At 37.9% G+C, this 15,099-nt stretch overlaps 1 protein-coding gene across 1 annotated transcript in view; it reads left to right on the forward strand.

Moving 5' to 3' along the window:
- SYNE1 (spectrin repeat containing nuclear envelope protein 1) overlaps positions 1 to 15,099 on the forward strand; it is a 280,833-nt gene that overhangs the window by 248,845 nt on the left and 16,889 nt on the right. The window contains exons 129-136 of the mRNA XM_058801698.1: positions 1,733 to 1,895; positions 5,535 to 5,722; positions 7,355 to 7,505; positions 10,686 to 10,868; positions 11,278 to 11,415; positions 12,169 to 12,360; positions 13,255 to 13,585; positions 14,430 to 14,498. Of these exons, the coding sequence (XP_058657681.1) occupies positions 1,733 to 1,895; positions 5,535 to 5,722; positions 7,355 to 7,505; positions 10,686 to 10,868; positions 11,278 to 11,415; positions 12,169 to 12,360; positions 13,255 to 13,585; positions 14,430 to 14,498 (1,415 nt within the window). The remainder of the gene's footprint in view (positions 1 to 1,732; positions 1,896 to 5,534; positions 5,723 to 7,354; positions 7,506 to 10,685; positions 10,869 to 11,277; positions 11,416 to 12,168; positions 12,361 to 13,254; positions 13,586 to 14,429; positions 14,499 to 15,099) is intronic.

Below are 15,099 nucleotides of genomic sequence, written 5' to 3' on the forward strand. Positions count from 1 at the left end.
GGTCACCTTATGAGCAAGTTTTAGTTGGTTCAAACCCACAAAACACTGAATGTAGAAGCAGAGGTGATAAGGAGAGGGTACCCTCAGTGGTTTCTCTTACCATCTCCCTAAAGCCTAAACACATGGCTGTGTTATGATACATAGCCTCATGATGAGGACTAAGGCAGTCTTTCATCATAATTGTATTGACTTCAGGCCCATCATAGACAGGTTTTCACATTGCCCTGATTTTTTTCCAGTTACCAGGTGAGGTTTTTTTACAGATCAAACCCTCCAGCTGTCGGTCATGAGACTCCGGCAAGGAAACTGTATTTGGACTGTTCTTAAGGGTTTTTAGCTAATAAAGAACCACAGTTTAACCATCTGTGAGCTAAATGGAGGACTATAAAGAGAAGAAAATTTGAAAGATTTAACTTTTTTTTTTTTAAGATGAAATTAATATCTCTGTGATTCTCTTAGTGGTCAACTGCAACTACTGCTTTCAGTATGGAAGCACTTGATAAATTTGCTGGTTAAACAAGAAAAATGTGAACTGCTTAATTTGAATTATAGGATAGTCGGGGGCATTTTGTTTCCTTAATTAACCTGGCAGGTTTGTATTTTTTAACCCAATTTAGTCAGTCTGTTCCCAATGGCACTCATCTCTTAAACCTTTCTGGTATTGAAACACTTAAGTAGAAGAGCAATAGGAGTATAAAAGGGAACATTACTCAAGATTGTTTTTGGTACCACACAAACAGGGAAAAAGAGCTTAGAAAAAAATTCAGAATTCACTAATAATGTATATTATGAAACACAGGAATAGGAAGGAGAGAATGAATTACTGAAGGACAGTTTTGCAGTTCAAACAGATTGGAGAAAAAATTATTTGAGATAGGAGGAAAGTTTACTTGAATTTATTCAATCACTAAGCTTAATGCTCTCTTGATTAAAAAAAAAAATCACAAACAGAAATCTATTTCGTTTTTCCTGCTCATTGGTCTTCCAGGGTCAGGATTTCAAGAAAAATACTAGTTAGAAATCACTATGCAGTTCCATTCCAATTTCATATGTTTAAACCTGAAATACTCCAATAACACCAACTTAAAGCAGCCCTTGGAATTCAAGAATTCTCCCCAAGTTCTGAGCTGAATTTCTTGCTCTGAAACTTATTTATTCAAGGGCAAGTCTTCCCCCTGGAACAGGTTGATCACAGAGGTTGCCCAGATGGTGCCCCCTTGCTAGGAATGTTCAGGGTCAGGCTGGATGGGACTCTGAACAACCTGATCTAGATGAGGATGTCCTTGCTCATTGCAGAGCAGGTACACTAGATGACTTTTAAAGATCTCATCCAACCCAAATTTTCTGTGTTACTTAGTTCAGTGTTTTCATGGGTGTGAAAAAGGCCTGTTCACTCAGTGCAGTCTCCCACCAGTACCTGGATAAGTTATTTGTGGTCTAAGAAGAGCAGTTGTCATCTATTGGTCAAATGCACAACTAAATTACTTAGATGGTTTTGGGGGTCAACTGATGAAGGTGCAGAAGCTTTGAAAATGTTTTGTGGCATTCATAAGCAGCAGCTGTGAAAGCAGGATTCAATGCACATATAATATACTTCTGCTACATAATAAAGGAAGACATTACAGAAGAACTCACCATCTACGTGAAGTTTCTCTGAAAACTTCCTGAAACACATGCTGTGAAAATTTTCCTTCAGGGTGTACTTAATACTGCCATTTCTTTTTCTTTACAGGGTAAAGAAGTTGAAGGAAACCCTTGTTGCAGTGCAGCAGCTGGATAAAAACATGAGTAGTCTGAGGTCTTGGCTTGCCCACATTGAGTCAGAGCTGTCCAAACCTATCGTCTATGAAACTTGTGACTCTGAGGAGATACAAAGGAAGCTAAATGAGCAGCAGGTAAAATACAACACCCTTACCAGGTGAACAGTGACATGGGGAGAGCCAGAGTAGAGTGTCCCTGGGCTGTCCATACCCAGTTCAGTTGAGAGGGCATCAGGCAAAATGCTTAAATATCAAGGCAAGTGGTACTTACTGTGTCACTTATAGAGCCTTCTGCTGGCCTTGACATCGAATCCACCAGGAGCTGATTGACATTACCAAGAAAGGTAAGGCACCAAGAGATGTAACCTGAACGAGTTACTGCAATTGTTTTCCTTTGGGGCTTGTGATTTTTGTTTGTTTGAATTGTCTGTTCCCAGAGACAAAACTGACACCTATTAGACCTTGCAAATTTTGCAAATGCTTGAAAATTATTATTTTTAGCAACCTTTCTAACTCACTTTTATTTTGCAGCTTGTTTGAGAGTCACTTTGCACGTAAAGATGCATGAGCTATACATGTGAAGTTAAAATTGGTTGGTTTATACTACTCAAAGCCTTTATGCAGTGCTAGATTAAAATATGTAAAAAAATGTGAATTCAGCCAGCTTTTGGCATTGAAAGTAATGTTACTTCTAAGATGATTTACTATACTTTCTACTTCCTGTTTTACTTCACTGCCCAGTGTAGTTTTAACTAAGATGCACATTGCTGGAGAGAACTGCTGTCCTTTGTGTTCCTGTTGGTTATTTATTGGAAAAAATAGATTTTTGTTTCCCACTGGAGAGGAGTTAGATGTTCTCCTGGGTTCTTTCTCCAGAGGAGAAAGAAATGCGTGGGAAGAGGAAAGACAGGATATTTTATGGATAATTTATGATGAGTACAAATGGGCATTTTGCTCCTTTAAGCTGAGCGTAGAACTGAGAGCCAAGAACTCCCTCAGAGATTTTGCCAGCTCCTCAACTGATTTGCTACTGCTCTGTTCAGAAATACTTATTAATATTTTATATGGAATTTACTTAAGGATAATAATTTATAACACAGAAGCATCAGTAATGAATGGTGTTTCTAAGACAATAAAGTGCTGGGAAGGGCTAAACATTGCTACCAACAAAGTAGACAGTTGAGATCATTTACTAGAATCCCTATGCAAACATCCCATAGTTTGTTACAACCACTTCTTGGGGGATTTATTTTGGGTGCAGAGACTGGTATATCTCTGCCTTTCACTGTTTCCTTGTGATGACAGCATGTGGTAATATTCTGTAAAAGTGAGAGTGATTTAATTTGAATTCTAAAGGAGAGAAATAGAGGTGAATCTTACCATGGGAGGATGCTGTATTTGGAAACATGGTGATGATTTGCTAATCTAACAATACAAGACATGGTTATAATAATAATAATTTTAAAAACCCACCCACTTTCAATGCATGGCAACCAGTATTTTTATTATTGGAGGCTGTATCACTATCCACTACACCTCAGAAGGCTACCTTTTCAAATACTTTGTTCCCTGTCTCTTCTGTTAGTGACTTTGTTTTCTTTTCAATGTTTGATCTTCCACTGAGATCATGTTGTTCATATGCAAAATTAGGTCAAAGATGTTATGTTGTGAAAGAGGAGGGACAAATTCAATTTATGAAACTCCATTATCTACTTCTCTACTTCAGCCAAGCATCAGCTTTGCAGATCGCTGGTCTCTAGTGAAATTAAAAATGCAGTTGAATCTGGATATCCTGGGGGGAGGTAGTGTAACTTCAATTCAGTATTTTTCTGGAGTAATGAACTTCATTTAAAGGATTACTTGTTTATTTATTTTCTCAATCTCCTACCTCTTGAAATGTGAAAAAATAAAAAATGTTTTCTTCTGGGCAAATAAAATTTAAAAAGCGGTTGTATATGGGTGACAGCAGTGCATAAAAGTGACACTCCTTTGTGAACTAACCCAAAAGCTTAATGTTCTCTAATAAACATAATATATTTTAAAATCTGGGAAATAAATATTAGACTATAGAAAAGAAATAGTCTAGACATTGCTTGTGGAAATGTTCTGTAGGTGAATTAAAAAAGTGTAATTCTTAGGAATGCTTAGGACCCATAGTTCTCACTGCTGCTTTACACCAAAACATTAGAAAGGAGATCATGTTACCTGAACTTACTTAGCCTCAAGTCTCATAGCTCTCTGGAGCTATGTGTGTTTCATAAAGGGGGACATCTGATTATAGAATCCATCCTTCTATAATAGTTCAGGGCAGATAGGAAGAAAAATAAGCATTTTGACATCACAATGAAAGTATTTTTCAGGCAAGTGAAGTGAGAGGGCGATTGCTGAGGAATAAAAGATTGTGATTTTCCACTCGATGTTGTCAAGCAGATGTTTACGAAATAACTTTCTAGTTGAGAAGATGAACTAGAGTACTTCATTAAGCGAAAGCCCAGTTGTTACAAGCAAGCAAAAAAATTGTTTGTATAGATCCACCTTGCTCTATTTCAAATTTCCTGTTTTTTAATTTGACATTTAGATCTCATTTCCTGCTGGAGGACATTTTCAGGTCATATTGCTAGCTGTAAGAAAAGTTCCTGTAGTTTGACATTAAATACATGTAGACACAATGTATTGACACAGTATTTCCCTTTGTATGCCAGTTTACTTCAATTGCAAAATTATAGAGCAGTTTATCTCTAATCATCCTCAAGCTGCCACATTCGCCTGTGTAAACGTCCACATCTCTAATTGTCCTGTTGGTTCCTTTCTTCACCTGAATCAGAATTTAACCTAGTGTTCTGGATACAATATAGCACTTTTTCATGCACTTACATTATTATTTCTTTGTCACAATTGGAATTAGGTTGTCTTGGCTTTGTTACTGTCCATACTGATTTTTCCATCTAATATTCTGATGATATATTACAAATGTAGACAAAATTCAAACAGAATTTCTTTTCATAGCACTGTGGTTAGTCTTAACTTGAATCTGGAGATCAAAACTAAGGTGAAATATTAGTTCTAGAGGAAACATTATCATCAGTGTAGAACAAACCATTGAACCAAGAAACCGTCAGGAAGAATAATACTGATCACATATAATAAGTGCTAAGACAGTGTGAGTGCATTTTCTTTAGGTGTCTGGAATTTTCATTTTCCATTTCCAATGAAAATACTATAGAACTGGAAACTTGAAGGAAGAAAAATCTCTAACACATGCGCTGTTCAACACATGCTGCTGCCAATTTCCATGTCAAACGTGCCATTTTGGAGGTATCTCATATGGGGAGCAGCATGTTCATGAAGGGTCCCTCTGCCAAAGCCATGCAGTACATTAGAATGTCCTTCCTTGTCACAATTCTCTTACTAACTTCTGCTTTACATTCTCTGTGATAATGGGAAGGGGCTGAGAATAATTCTACCATTTATTGGTGATGTTGATTAAATGTGTGTGAAAGATGCTCAGCTGAGCATGCAGAGCTCTGGCAGTTTGTCCCAGTTGATGGTTTGGTGTTGGTAGTTCCTGGGAGAGCTGTGCATGCTGCCAGGTTCTCCGGGCCTCATTGACCATTGCATCACCACTTGCGTAGATGCACTCTCTTAATTGGTATTACTGGATGTTTTTCCTCTGTTTGCAAGCTTTTTTCTCTTTTTAAATGAGTGAAAGATAAATACATTTGCATGGATGCATGTTTAGCAATTTCTCTTAAGAACTAATCTCTTCACCTGCAGGAACTCCAGAGGGACATAGAGAAACACAGCACTGGCGTGGCATCTGTTCTCAATCTTTGTGAAGTACTTCTTCATGACTGTGATGCTTGTGCCACAGAAGCAGAGTGTGACTCTATCCAGCAGGCTACACGCAATCTGGACAGAAGATGGAGAAATATTTGTGCAATGTCAATGGAAAGGCGACTTAAGTAAGTCTAAAACACCTACAGATTAGTATTTCCTTCTGAAATACAGGATGTGATGTATATTATATGGGTGAAGTACTGAATAAAAGAGTGTGAGGTTAAAAAAAAGATCATTCACTGAGTAGAAGCCAATACCTGCCATGCCTCTATAAACAAAACAGAATTTTGAGTTGCACACACCTTTATACAAAGTACAGGTAACAATCATCAAATTTCACTCACAAGTCCTTCGGTGGAATTATTTATCATTTTCCATGCTTCGTAGATATGATGAGAGAGAAACTAGAGAAAGTTCAGATGATAGCAATGACTCCAAGAGATTTGGAAAACATTACATAAAAGGGAGGTGGTAACACTTAAATTTACTCAAGAATTACAGAGATTGATGGGAAACTAGTTATTGGATGGGTGAAACGTTATTCCAAGTATTAGGGTTCATGTGTAGTTGGTGTTCCTCAGCAGTTTCTCTTATGTCTGACTTTGTTCCTTTGAAAGAATTTTAGGACTGAGCACTTACATGGAATTTCTCCACCTGTTCACCTTAGCTGTGCTGAGCAAATGAGAGCCACAACACCCAGGATTCTTGGGTGTAGTCTGGGCAACTGCATATGCTTAGACCATCATACCCAGAAGATTCATTGTTTTCTACTTTCACACAGGATAGTGTGTTGATTTCAACAGCAGTAATGATTGAGGCAATGCTATGTACTGTGTGCTGACTTAGTAATGACACATGTTTACAGATTTAAACTCCTGTATTTAAGATAATTTATTTAACTTTTTAAGTTATGAAGCTTATTTCTGTCATGTTTATACAGTCATATAAAAAAAACTCTAGGAAGAACTTGGTGTTTCAAAATGCTGAATTGAACATTTTATGCTCTTTCATTTTGTGGGATATTCTTAATGTATTTAGTAAAGTTTCTTGTTTATTTTTTGCAAAAGATGTATTGCTTTTAAGTTTGAATCTCTATCCATAGATTCATATCTTTAAGTAATTTTATACTATTGCCATGGAAATTCTTGAATTGTATATATCTGTAAGTTCTATGTTATAAGTTCTACTTAGAACTATATTTACAGGTTCTATCTTTGACATAGTCTGTCATGAACATACATGGGCTTTCATAATTTTGTATCCAACTCATCAATTCAGAACTATTTTAAGTTCATGTGGAACTATGCATGGAACTATTTTTTTTTTCTTACAATGTACACATTATGCTTTGGTGGATTTGTACTGGTACATTAACTGAGTATTTAGGATCTTTATTGTACTAGAAACAGTTATTTGTATTAAAGAGCAGCTTTATTGATGTCACTGGCACTGCATTTCAGAAGTTATTTAGTGTGTGCTCAGTTTTTTAGAACTCCTATTACAAACTTAAAACTTTTTTTAATACTGATTCCAAAATTAGATGCATTTAAAAAAATGCCTTCATCTTATTCTAATTCAGTCTGGAATGAGCCAGCCTTCCCTGTGGTCTGTTTATCAGTCTGGCTGGCTGAGTTAGATTATTAGTCAGTTATTGTCCGGTGCAGTGCTAGTTTGCTGTTGCAGATGACAAGTTAAAGTTCTGTAGGTCAACGGGCCATCAGTTCAAGCATTCTCTAATTTTCTGTTATCTGTTGCAGAATTGAAGAGACCTGGCGGCTATGGCAAAAATTTTTGGATGACTACTCTAGATTTGAAGAGTGGCTAAAAGCCTCTGAGAGAACAGCTGCTTTCCCAAGCTCCTCTGGTGTGCTTTACACTGTTGCTAAGGAAGAACTGAAAAAATTTGAGGTGATTTATAGTGGTTGAAATTCAATACCTACTGATCACATTGCAGCAACCAGCTGGTGTTCTTCCTTCCCATAACCAAGTTACAGCAGAGATGCTTTATTAATAAAGTGGAGTTGATGATTTTGTAGCTGTTCTCAGTAGCAGGTTCCTAAGATAAAAAGACAGTGAAAAGTGGCAACTGGAGGTACCTCCACTGTTCATGAAAGCCAAATTCCTCACCTTTTTAATTTCTGCAACTTTTTAGTATGTCCAGTCAGAGTTCCAGAGCCTTCCTAAATCTCCCTTCACCAAGCGAATCTTAGAATGCATGCTGCATGTTCTAGCTTTTGCTTTTGATTTTATCCCTCCTCTAATTTCCATAACTCTCTGAAGTCAGCTCCCTGAAGTCTCTCCTATGATGCAGAATATACCTCCTTTGGATCCTTATTAATGAAATTCATGTTCATGCAAATATTGCTATATGTCCACATAGTGTCACCTGTGATTTAAAAAAGTTCAGCATGCTTCAAAACTGAGAATCTGTCCCTTTGGTCAGTGCTTAGGAGCTTGTTACATGACTCTGTTGTGTCCACTGCAATGTGAGGGCTTGTCTCATAGTTACAAGGAATTGTAAACTTGTGTGTAAAGCACACACATACATCACCTGGTGAGTCACAGAGGAAAATGTTTTGCTTGGATTCATATTTGCAAGGAGAGTGTCAAGATGGGAGAGAAGAATGAGAACAAATTATTTAGGCAATTCTGTAAACAATCAGACACTGTGAAGTATTTGCTTTGAAGAAGAAATGCAAATTTTAAACAATGTCCAAGTGCTGTTGATAGGTTTTGGTTTAACAGTTAAATCAAAAACATAAACTGTGAAATGCTGTGTTCTGTAATTGCCATTCACATTTATGAATGTACTGGCCAGGTTTTGGTTTCAGACAGACTTCATTAGGCCAGACTTTATTATGGCCAGGTAGATTGCCATAGTATAGAAACTTTTGCTTCCTGGACCCAAAGACTCTGCCTCAGAGCTCTTTCCCATTGTCCCTCTATGTGGTGATGAGGATTTAAATCTCTTATTAGTAAGTCTCTGTATGAGATGCTGTACCAGATTTTTATAGCTGAATTGACTTTGTCCAAAGTCTCTTTCACTGAACCTCAGCTGTTGTGGTGACCTTTCCTCTGCATCAGACTTCTGCATTTTTTACTGTCTGTAGAGTCTCAGCAGGAACAAAAGAAAACAGTGTAGCCTCTCCAAAAGCCTCCTTTCCCCTGTAGTTTGGTTCTTTCTCTTTTTTCCTTCTTTTTTTTCTTTTATTTTCTCCTGAGCACTTGATTTCTTTGCCTACCAAAGAGCAGGAAGTATTCAAATGGTATTCAAATCCAGTGGCATTCAACAGCTTTACTGTGAATTCAGTATGAAGTCAGCCACTTAAAAATACTAACAGAAGCAGGTTTCTGCTTTAACTAGGCATTTTTTCAAATTTTATTTTCTTCTTCGTATCTGCACTTTAAATAAAAAAACAACACATAACAAAAATAACTCGTCAGACCATATAGGAACCTTTCAATTCTTGAGCAAAAAAGGTCAGAGATAGCTCTCACTGACTTCACTGTACAAAACCAAACTTCTTCCTCTCCAGTAGTTTATGGAGAATTGGAAAGAGATAACAGGAAGGAATGCAACAGATGAATTCTTGTGTAGATGAGATGAAGAAATGGAAGGCAAATAAACAGCTGTTCTTTTGCTGGAGAAGGCTTGGTAACAGGTGAAACAGCAACTGCCACTTTTAGATTTCATGATCCTAGTAAATACAGTCAGAATTGTTCCTCTAATAGAGGAATACTTGTGCAATTTTAAATTTATTCAGTTCTACTGATTATTGCACCCTAGCTGCAAGTGCATTTGCTCCTTTTTGGTTGTCCCATACCCAATTTGATGGCCGTTCAATGCAGAGAATAATTATATTGGGAGGACTCTGCACAATCTGATATTTTTTTCCAACTAGTTCCTTTATTTTGTTCTCTGGTATTAGAGCAGAAATGTGCTTATCTCATTATAGCTTTGAATGGTGCAATATGAAGTGTATATCTTTTTACATAGAAAACTCAGGGTTGTAATTATAATTTCTCTACAGAAGTATATAACCTATCCCAGTTCTATAGTCCTTATTAAGGGGAGTGTCTCATTTTGGAAAAGATTGACTGTTTTATTGCATTGTGAGGAATGTCAGACAGCAAGTTTGTAGAACTACAGTGGGATCCAAACCCTACTTGTATTCAAAAGAGAGCTGGTGTAATCTAGGTTTTTAGGTCTTCCTTTGGTTACTTTTCTATTTTGGTGATGTGACAAGATAAAAACAAGTAGAATTTTTGAAAAAAATACTCTGGTAATGGTGATAGTAGTAGTAGTAGTAATAGTATTATTAATTCAGTTACTTCTTTACAAGGTGCCTCCTCCAAGCTTCATGATTACTAGTCACAACATAAAAGCCGTGGGCTGAGTCACCTGTGCACCTCAGCTGCGTCTCTGTGGCTCTTGTAACAGCAGAGTAAGCACCAAAAGTACATGCTGCAAACATTTGCCTAGGCATAAGTTCACATGGATATATGTGACATTTTCTTTTCTGTGAATATTTTAAGACAAAACTTACTTGCACACCAGTATACTAAATATAAAAAATGTCTCGTTTAGTATCATGTTTCAGAATAAACAATTGCTCAAATCTCTTCAATGTTTGCATTTCAGCAAATTCAGTATGTGAAAAGAAATCCAATGAAGCCACAGGAATCTTGGATTTCTGTTCCATTTTTTTTAAAAGAAGAGTTTCATGTTCATTGTTTGTACTTCTGTTCTCAAATACTGAAGCATATAATTTCACAGAAGGAGAAGCTGGTTTTCTTACACTGATTTTGCCTTTGTAATGGATATTCGTGTTGCAATTTCTCATTCAGTGAATCATGTCAGTTTTATGAACTTTTTGGGGATTTTTGTTTTTTTGGTTTTGCTTTTCTTAATCAGAAGGCAGCATCTCTATAGGGTAGCCCTGAGGAGATGTCTCCAACTAGTGGAATTTATTGGCTTACATAAGTCAGAGTGCAGATGAAGGGTCAAAATAAGGCAAGAGATCTATATCTGTATCCTGATTTCAGAAATTAAAATTCTGAAGATGTCTTTTGTTCATACTGCTTTAGGCATTCCAGAGACAAGTGCATGAAAGCCTGACTCAGCTGGAGCTGATCAATAAACAGTATCGGCGCCTGGCGCGGGAGAACCGCACTGACTCCAACGGCAGCCTCAAGCAGATGGTTCATGAGGGGAACCAGAGATGGGACAATCTACAAAAGAGAGTTACCTCCATCCTACGCAGGCTAAAAGTATTCAATTTTTTAAGATTTCAATTTCACTACTCTAGTTATGAATCAAGGGTACTTCAGCAGCTTTCAGTTTAATGCATTTGCACAGTGGTTTTGAGGGGACTTCTACCTCTGGGACAGGAAGGAAGCTCATCAGTTCACTTAGTCCAAAGTTAACAAATAGACTGTAGGCAAATGCTTGGTGACATCAAACACCACCTTCCTCACAGAAGATAACTTTCTTAGGTCAGCTAATTGCAGCTCTAGATGGTGTTACTTAAAAAGGAACCTCAGAAAGCATGTAAGAAATTAAAGAAGAAGGTGTACTGAGTTTAAATTGGGTTTGATGGGGATGCAAGTAATTTCCCACTATTGCTGAGGGTTTTCATGTTTCTGGTCATTTCATGCCACTCAATTTTCCACTCTCCAGCATTTTATTGGCCAGCGGGAGGAGTTTGAAACAGCACGTGACAGCATCCTGGTATGGCTGACAGAGATGGACCTGCAGCTGACCAACATCGAGCATTTCTCAGAGTGTGATGTCCAAGCAAAGATAAAGCAACTTAAGGTAAAGAATGATAGTTGCATCAAAAATGTAAAGAATGGATAGTTACAGAAGGAGGGATCAAAGAAGGGAGGGGAAAAAAAAACATGATAGTGAGAAAAGAATTTTAAGAAACATTATGCAGAAATGCAGCCTGATGTGGTTCCTTTACTTGCAGGCCAAGACTTCAACCTCAAAAGTCATGAGTTATGTCAAATTCCAATATGTACTTTATGTCAAAATAGAAAATCTTTGATCTATGAAAATGTAAAAAGAAAAACCAGGGGTGATAGTATACTTTCCTGCATCAAAATAGGAAATATTAATAAAAAATATTTATGTAAGGTCTCCATTATTGCCAATATCTAATAATTACTACATTTCTCAACCATTTATGCATCAGAAAACTTCTTCTCTGGAGAGAGCAAAACCAAATGTCACATTATCCAAAATTCCACTGTGCTAGGTTTAGCATCTCTGTTCATTCTAGACATTTGATCATTTGTATGGCTTGTTTAGAGACAAGATTTCTTTCCAAATTCAACAAGTAAGGAATGAGATGGTAAACCATGAAGTATCACTGGTTTTGGCTTGAAAGACTGGAACACTAAGTTTAATTTAATTGCTCATTGTTGTTCATGATAAGAGTATTTGGCACAATCCCTGTTTGTTACCCACACCGTTCTTTCTATAAAACTCCTAATACTTGAATCTTTAATTACCCACATTGTTATCATGCTGATTTTGTTGATAAAGCATGGGTTTTCTTTTACACAGGCTTTCCAGCAAGAAATTTCCCTGAATAACAGCAAAATTGAGCAGATAATTGTGCAAGGTGAGCAACTCATTGAGAAAAGTGAGCCCCTGGATGCAGCTGTGATTGAGGAAGAACTGGATGAGCTGCGTCGCTACTGCCAAGAGGTCTTCGGGCGTGTGGAGCGCTATCACAAGAAGCTTATCCGCCTTCCTGTGTGTATATTTACATATGTTTTTACTTGTTTGCTCCATTGCCAATTTACAAATGTGGAAATGAGGAAAGATGTTGAAATGAAACCTAAGTAACTTTCCGAATCTCCTGTGGTTAAATTTTGTGGCAACCCTGACCATCTGCCTCCTTTCCATTACATGCTATTTGTGTCCTGTTCACAGAGCAAGCTGACAAGATCAGGAATTTCTGTAAATCATCATGAAAATGCATTCAAATTGGGGATTTATAAAACTTTATTCATGGGAGTAGTGCTGTGGTACTAATCATAAGAACATCTCCCTGCACTGTCACATAGTTTGACTGGCAGCTTAGTGAGTTGTTTTTTAAAAAAAACCACAATGATAAAATGATTTTTCTCATCATAAGACACAGAAATTCATCTCCAGAATCGAACACAAGCTCAAAAGTGGAAAAGGAAAACAAAAGGAGAAAGTGAAAGGAAAACAATTTTTGGTAGCTCAAGTCCTGCTGAATGAAAAGAACAAAATACAGGGGGTTGAAAATATGAAACAACACAGTGAGAGCAATACTCATGATAAAGATCACTTACGCTTTCTATGAATTGATTCCAGATGTTTTTCTAACCTAATATCTGCATTGAAGTAACATCAGTAAAAGTCTGGAGATATTTGCCTTATGTGAGACTTTATGTGCCTCCAGTAATTAAAATGACCTGGCACTTTGATCTTCTTTGTTGTTTTGGTTTTTTAGTACACCTTAAAAATAATGAAGGGAAGGTGATAAAGGAAATGTGCAAAATGCAAACCCCACCAGTGTGCCTGTCACCTAATGCTGCTTTATTTCACTGACCCAGGCTGACCATGCGGTGCCTCTGCACGTTCCATTGATCGCTTCTGTTTGCGTTATGCTTCTAGCTAACAGATGACGAGCACGACCTCTCAGACAGAGAGGTGGATCTGGATGAATCAGCAGATCTCTCTGACATACGCTGGCATGACAAATCTGCGGACAGCGTTCTCTCCCCGCACCCCTCTTCCAACCTTTCGCTGCCTCTTTCCCAGCCGCTGAGGAGCGAGCGATCGGGGCGAGATACCCCTGCGAGCGTGGACTCCATCCCCCTGGAGTGGGATCATGACTACGATCTCAGCAGGGACCTGGAGACTGCCGTTTCACGGGCGCTGCACTCAGAAGAAGATGGGGGACAAGAAAAAGACTTCTACCTGAGAGGAGCAGCTGGCATAGCAGGTATGGTGGCAGACTGGGTGCTCTCTTTTCTATGAGTGAAAAAAAGGCAAATGTTATATGTGTGATTGTGTGGCCAGGATTCTCATGGAAAAGTACTTTAAATAGCCCCTGATGACTTTAAATAGTGTTTCCTAAGTGATCTCAGTGGCCCTCTGGCCTTAGAGACAGTGATGGAGATTCCTGGATGACGACAGCCTTGGAAAATGGCAGAGGCGTACATGATATGGCAGGGAATTGGCTGTGTATCTGTGCGTGAGGCCTGCCAGATGGGATATGTCATCTGTAACAGCCCTGCCTCCTAAGTTATTCTGACTAGAATAAACTATGCTGGATATGGCAAAAAGTACAGAACAAACTAATGAAGAGATGCTGTGGAAGTGACCCACAGAGGAAATCATCAAGTGATTAAGTAAATCCTAACTCTGCCCTGATACAGGCAAGAGTCCAGCAAATGAGTGTTTAGTCTGAGGTGGGATCTTGGGTCTTTTTCTCCAGTGAAATTAGAAATCCTTTCTAGGTGTTTGTGCTTTGTGTAATAAATCTTAACAAGTGAGAGTGTCCAAATGGAGCTAGCTGTGGGATAAGACGTACCAGTGTATTTTACTCTGATCTTGTGGCTGTCTTTTGCTTTCCAGGTCATTGCTCTGGGAATAGTCAGGTTTGCCTGGATCTTAAGAGATTTTATAGCAGCCTCCCTGTGTTTCAGTCTTCTTCTTTTTCCTTCTCCAGAGAGAATGTTTGCTATTGGAACAATTTAATTAATCCATCCCATGAAAAGGACTCCTGCTGTAAGGAGACAGCCATTGCTGAGCCATCAATTCAGAGTGTGCTTTTATTTTTTCAGATGTAGAGATCCCTGAAACTCTTGAGGCCTATGTAGCACTCACAGAAAACGCCCTCAAAAATATCTCTGGTAGGCATCATAAAAGACTAAGCATAGCCAGACACAAATACCATGGTGCACAAGTGTAACTTCTTTCTCTTCTCCTAGCATCCGCTATCTTTTCACAACTTACAAGATAAATATTTCTTACATGGCAGCATTGACATATTAACTTAAAAGTATCCTCCTGCTTTACTACTTTGCTGAAAGGTACCATTGGGGGCGTGGATGAAACAATGATGTCTGAGGTCTTAGCCCTCCCACGTTGGCTAACTGAACTGAACTGATCCTGATCTTATTGGTCTTATTTCTCTGGTGTCCATCAACTGGACTTAATACATAGTTACGTCTTAAGGCAGAAGGAAAAAGTATAGAACAATACCTAATTTTTCAGAGTTGCTTTTTTTTTTTTTAACACAGCCACATCTTGTATTATCATGCAGATATAAACTTTTAGGTTAGTTGTTGTTTCATGTGATCAAAATGTCAAGTTGAGGTACTGTCTTTATCTTAGTCTCACGTACTGGAAAATTTTCTTTTCACATTGCACAAGATTAAACCTTCTTTCTCATTTTTTGATTACTCTCTTGGAGGAAAGAGATGCATTTGCAAATACTTTTTCTCATGATTT

The sequence above is a fragment of the Ammospiza caudacuta genome, chromosome 3, assembly GCF_027887145.1.
Source record: "Ammospiza caudacuta isolate bAmmCau1 chromosome 3, bAmmCau1.pri, whole genome shotgun sequence".
NCBI lineage: Eukaryota > Metazoa > Chordata > Aves > Passeriformes > Passerellidae > Ammospiza > Ammospiza caudacuta.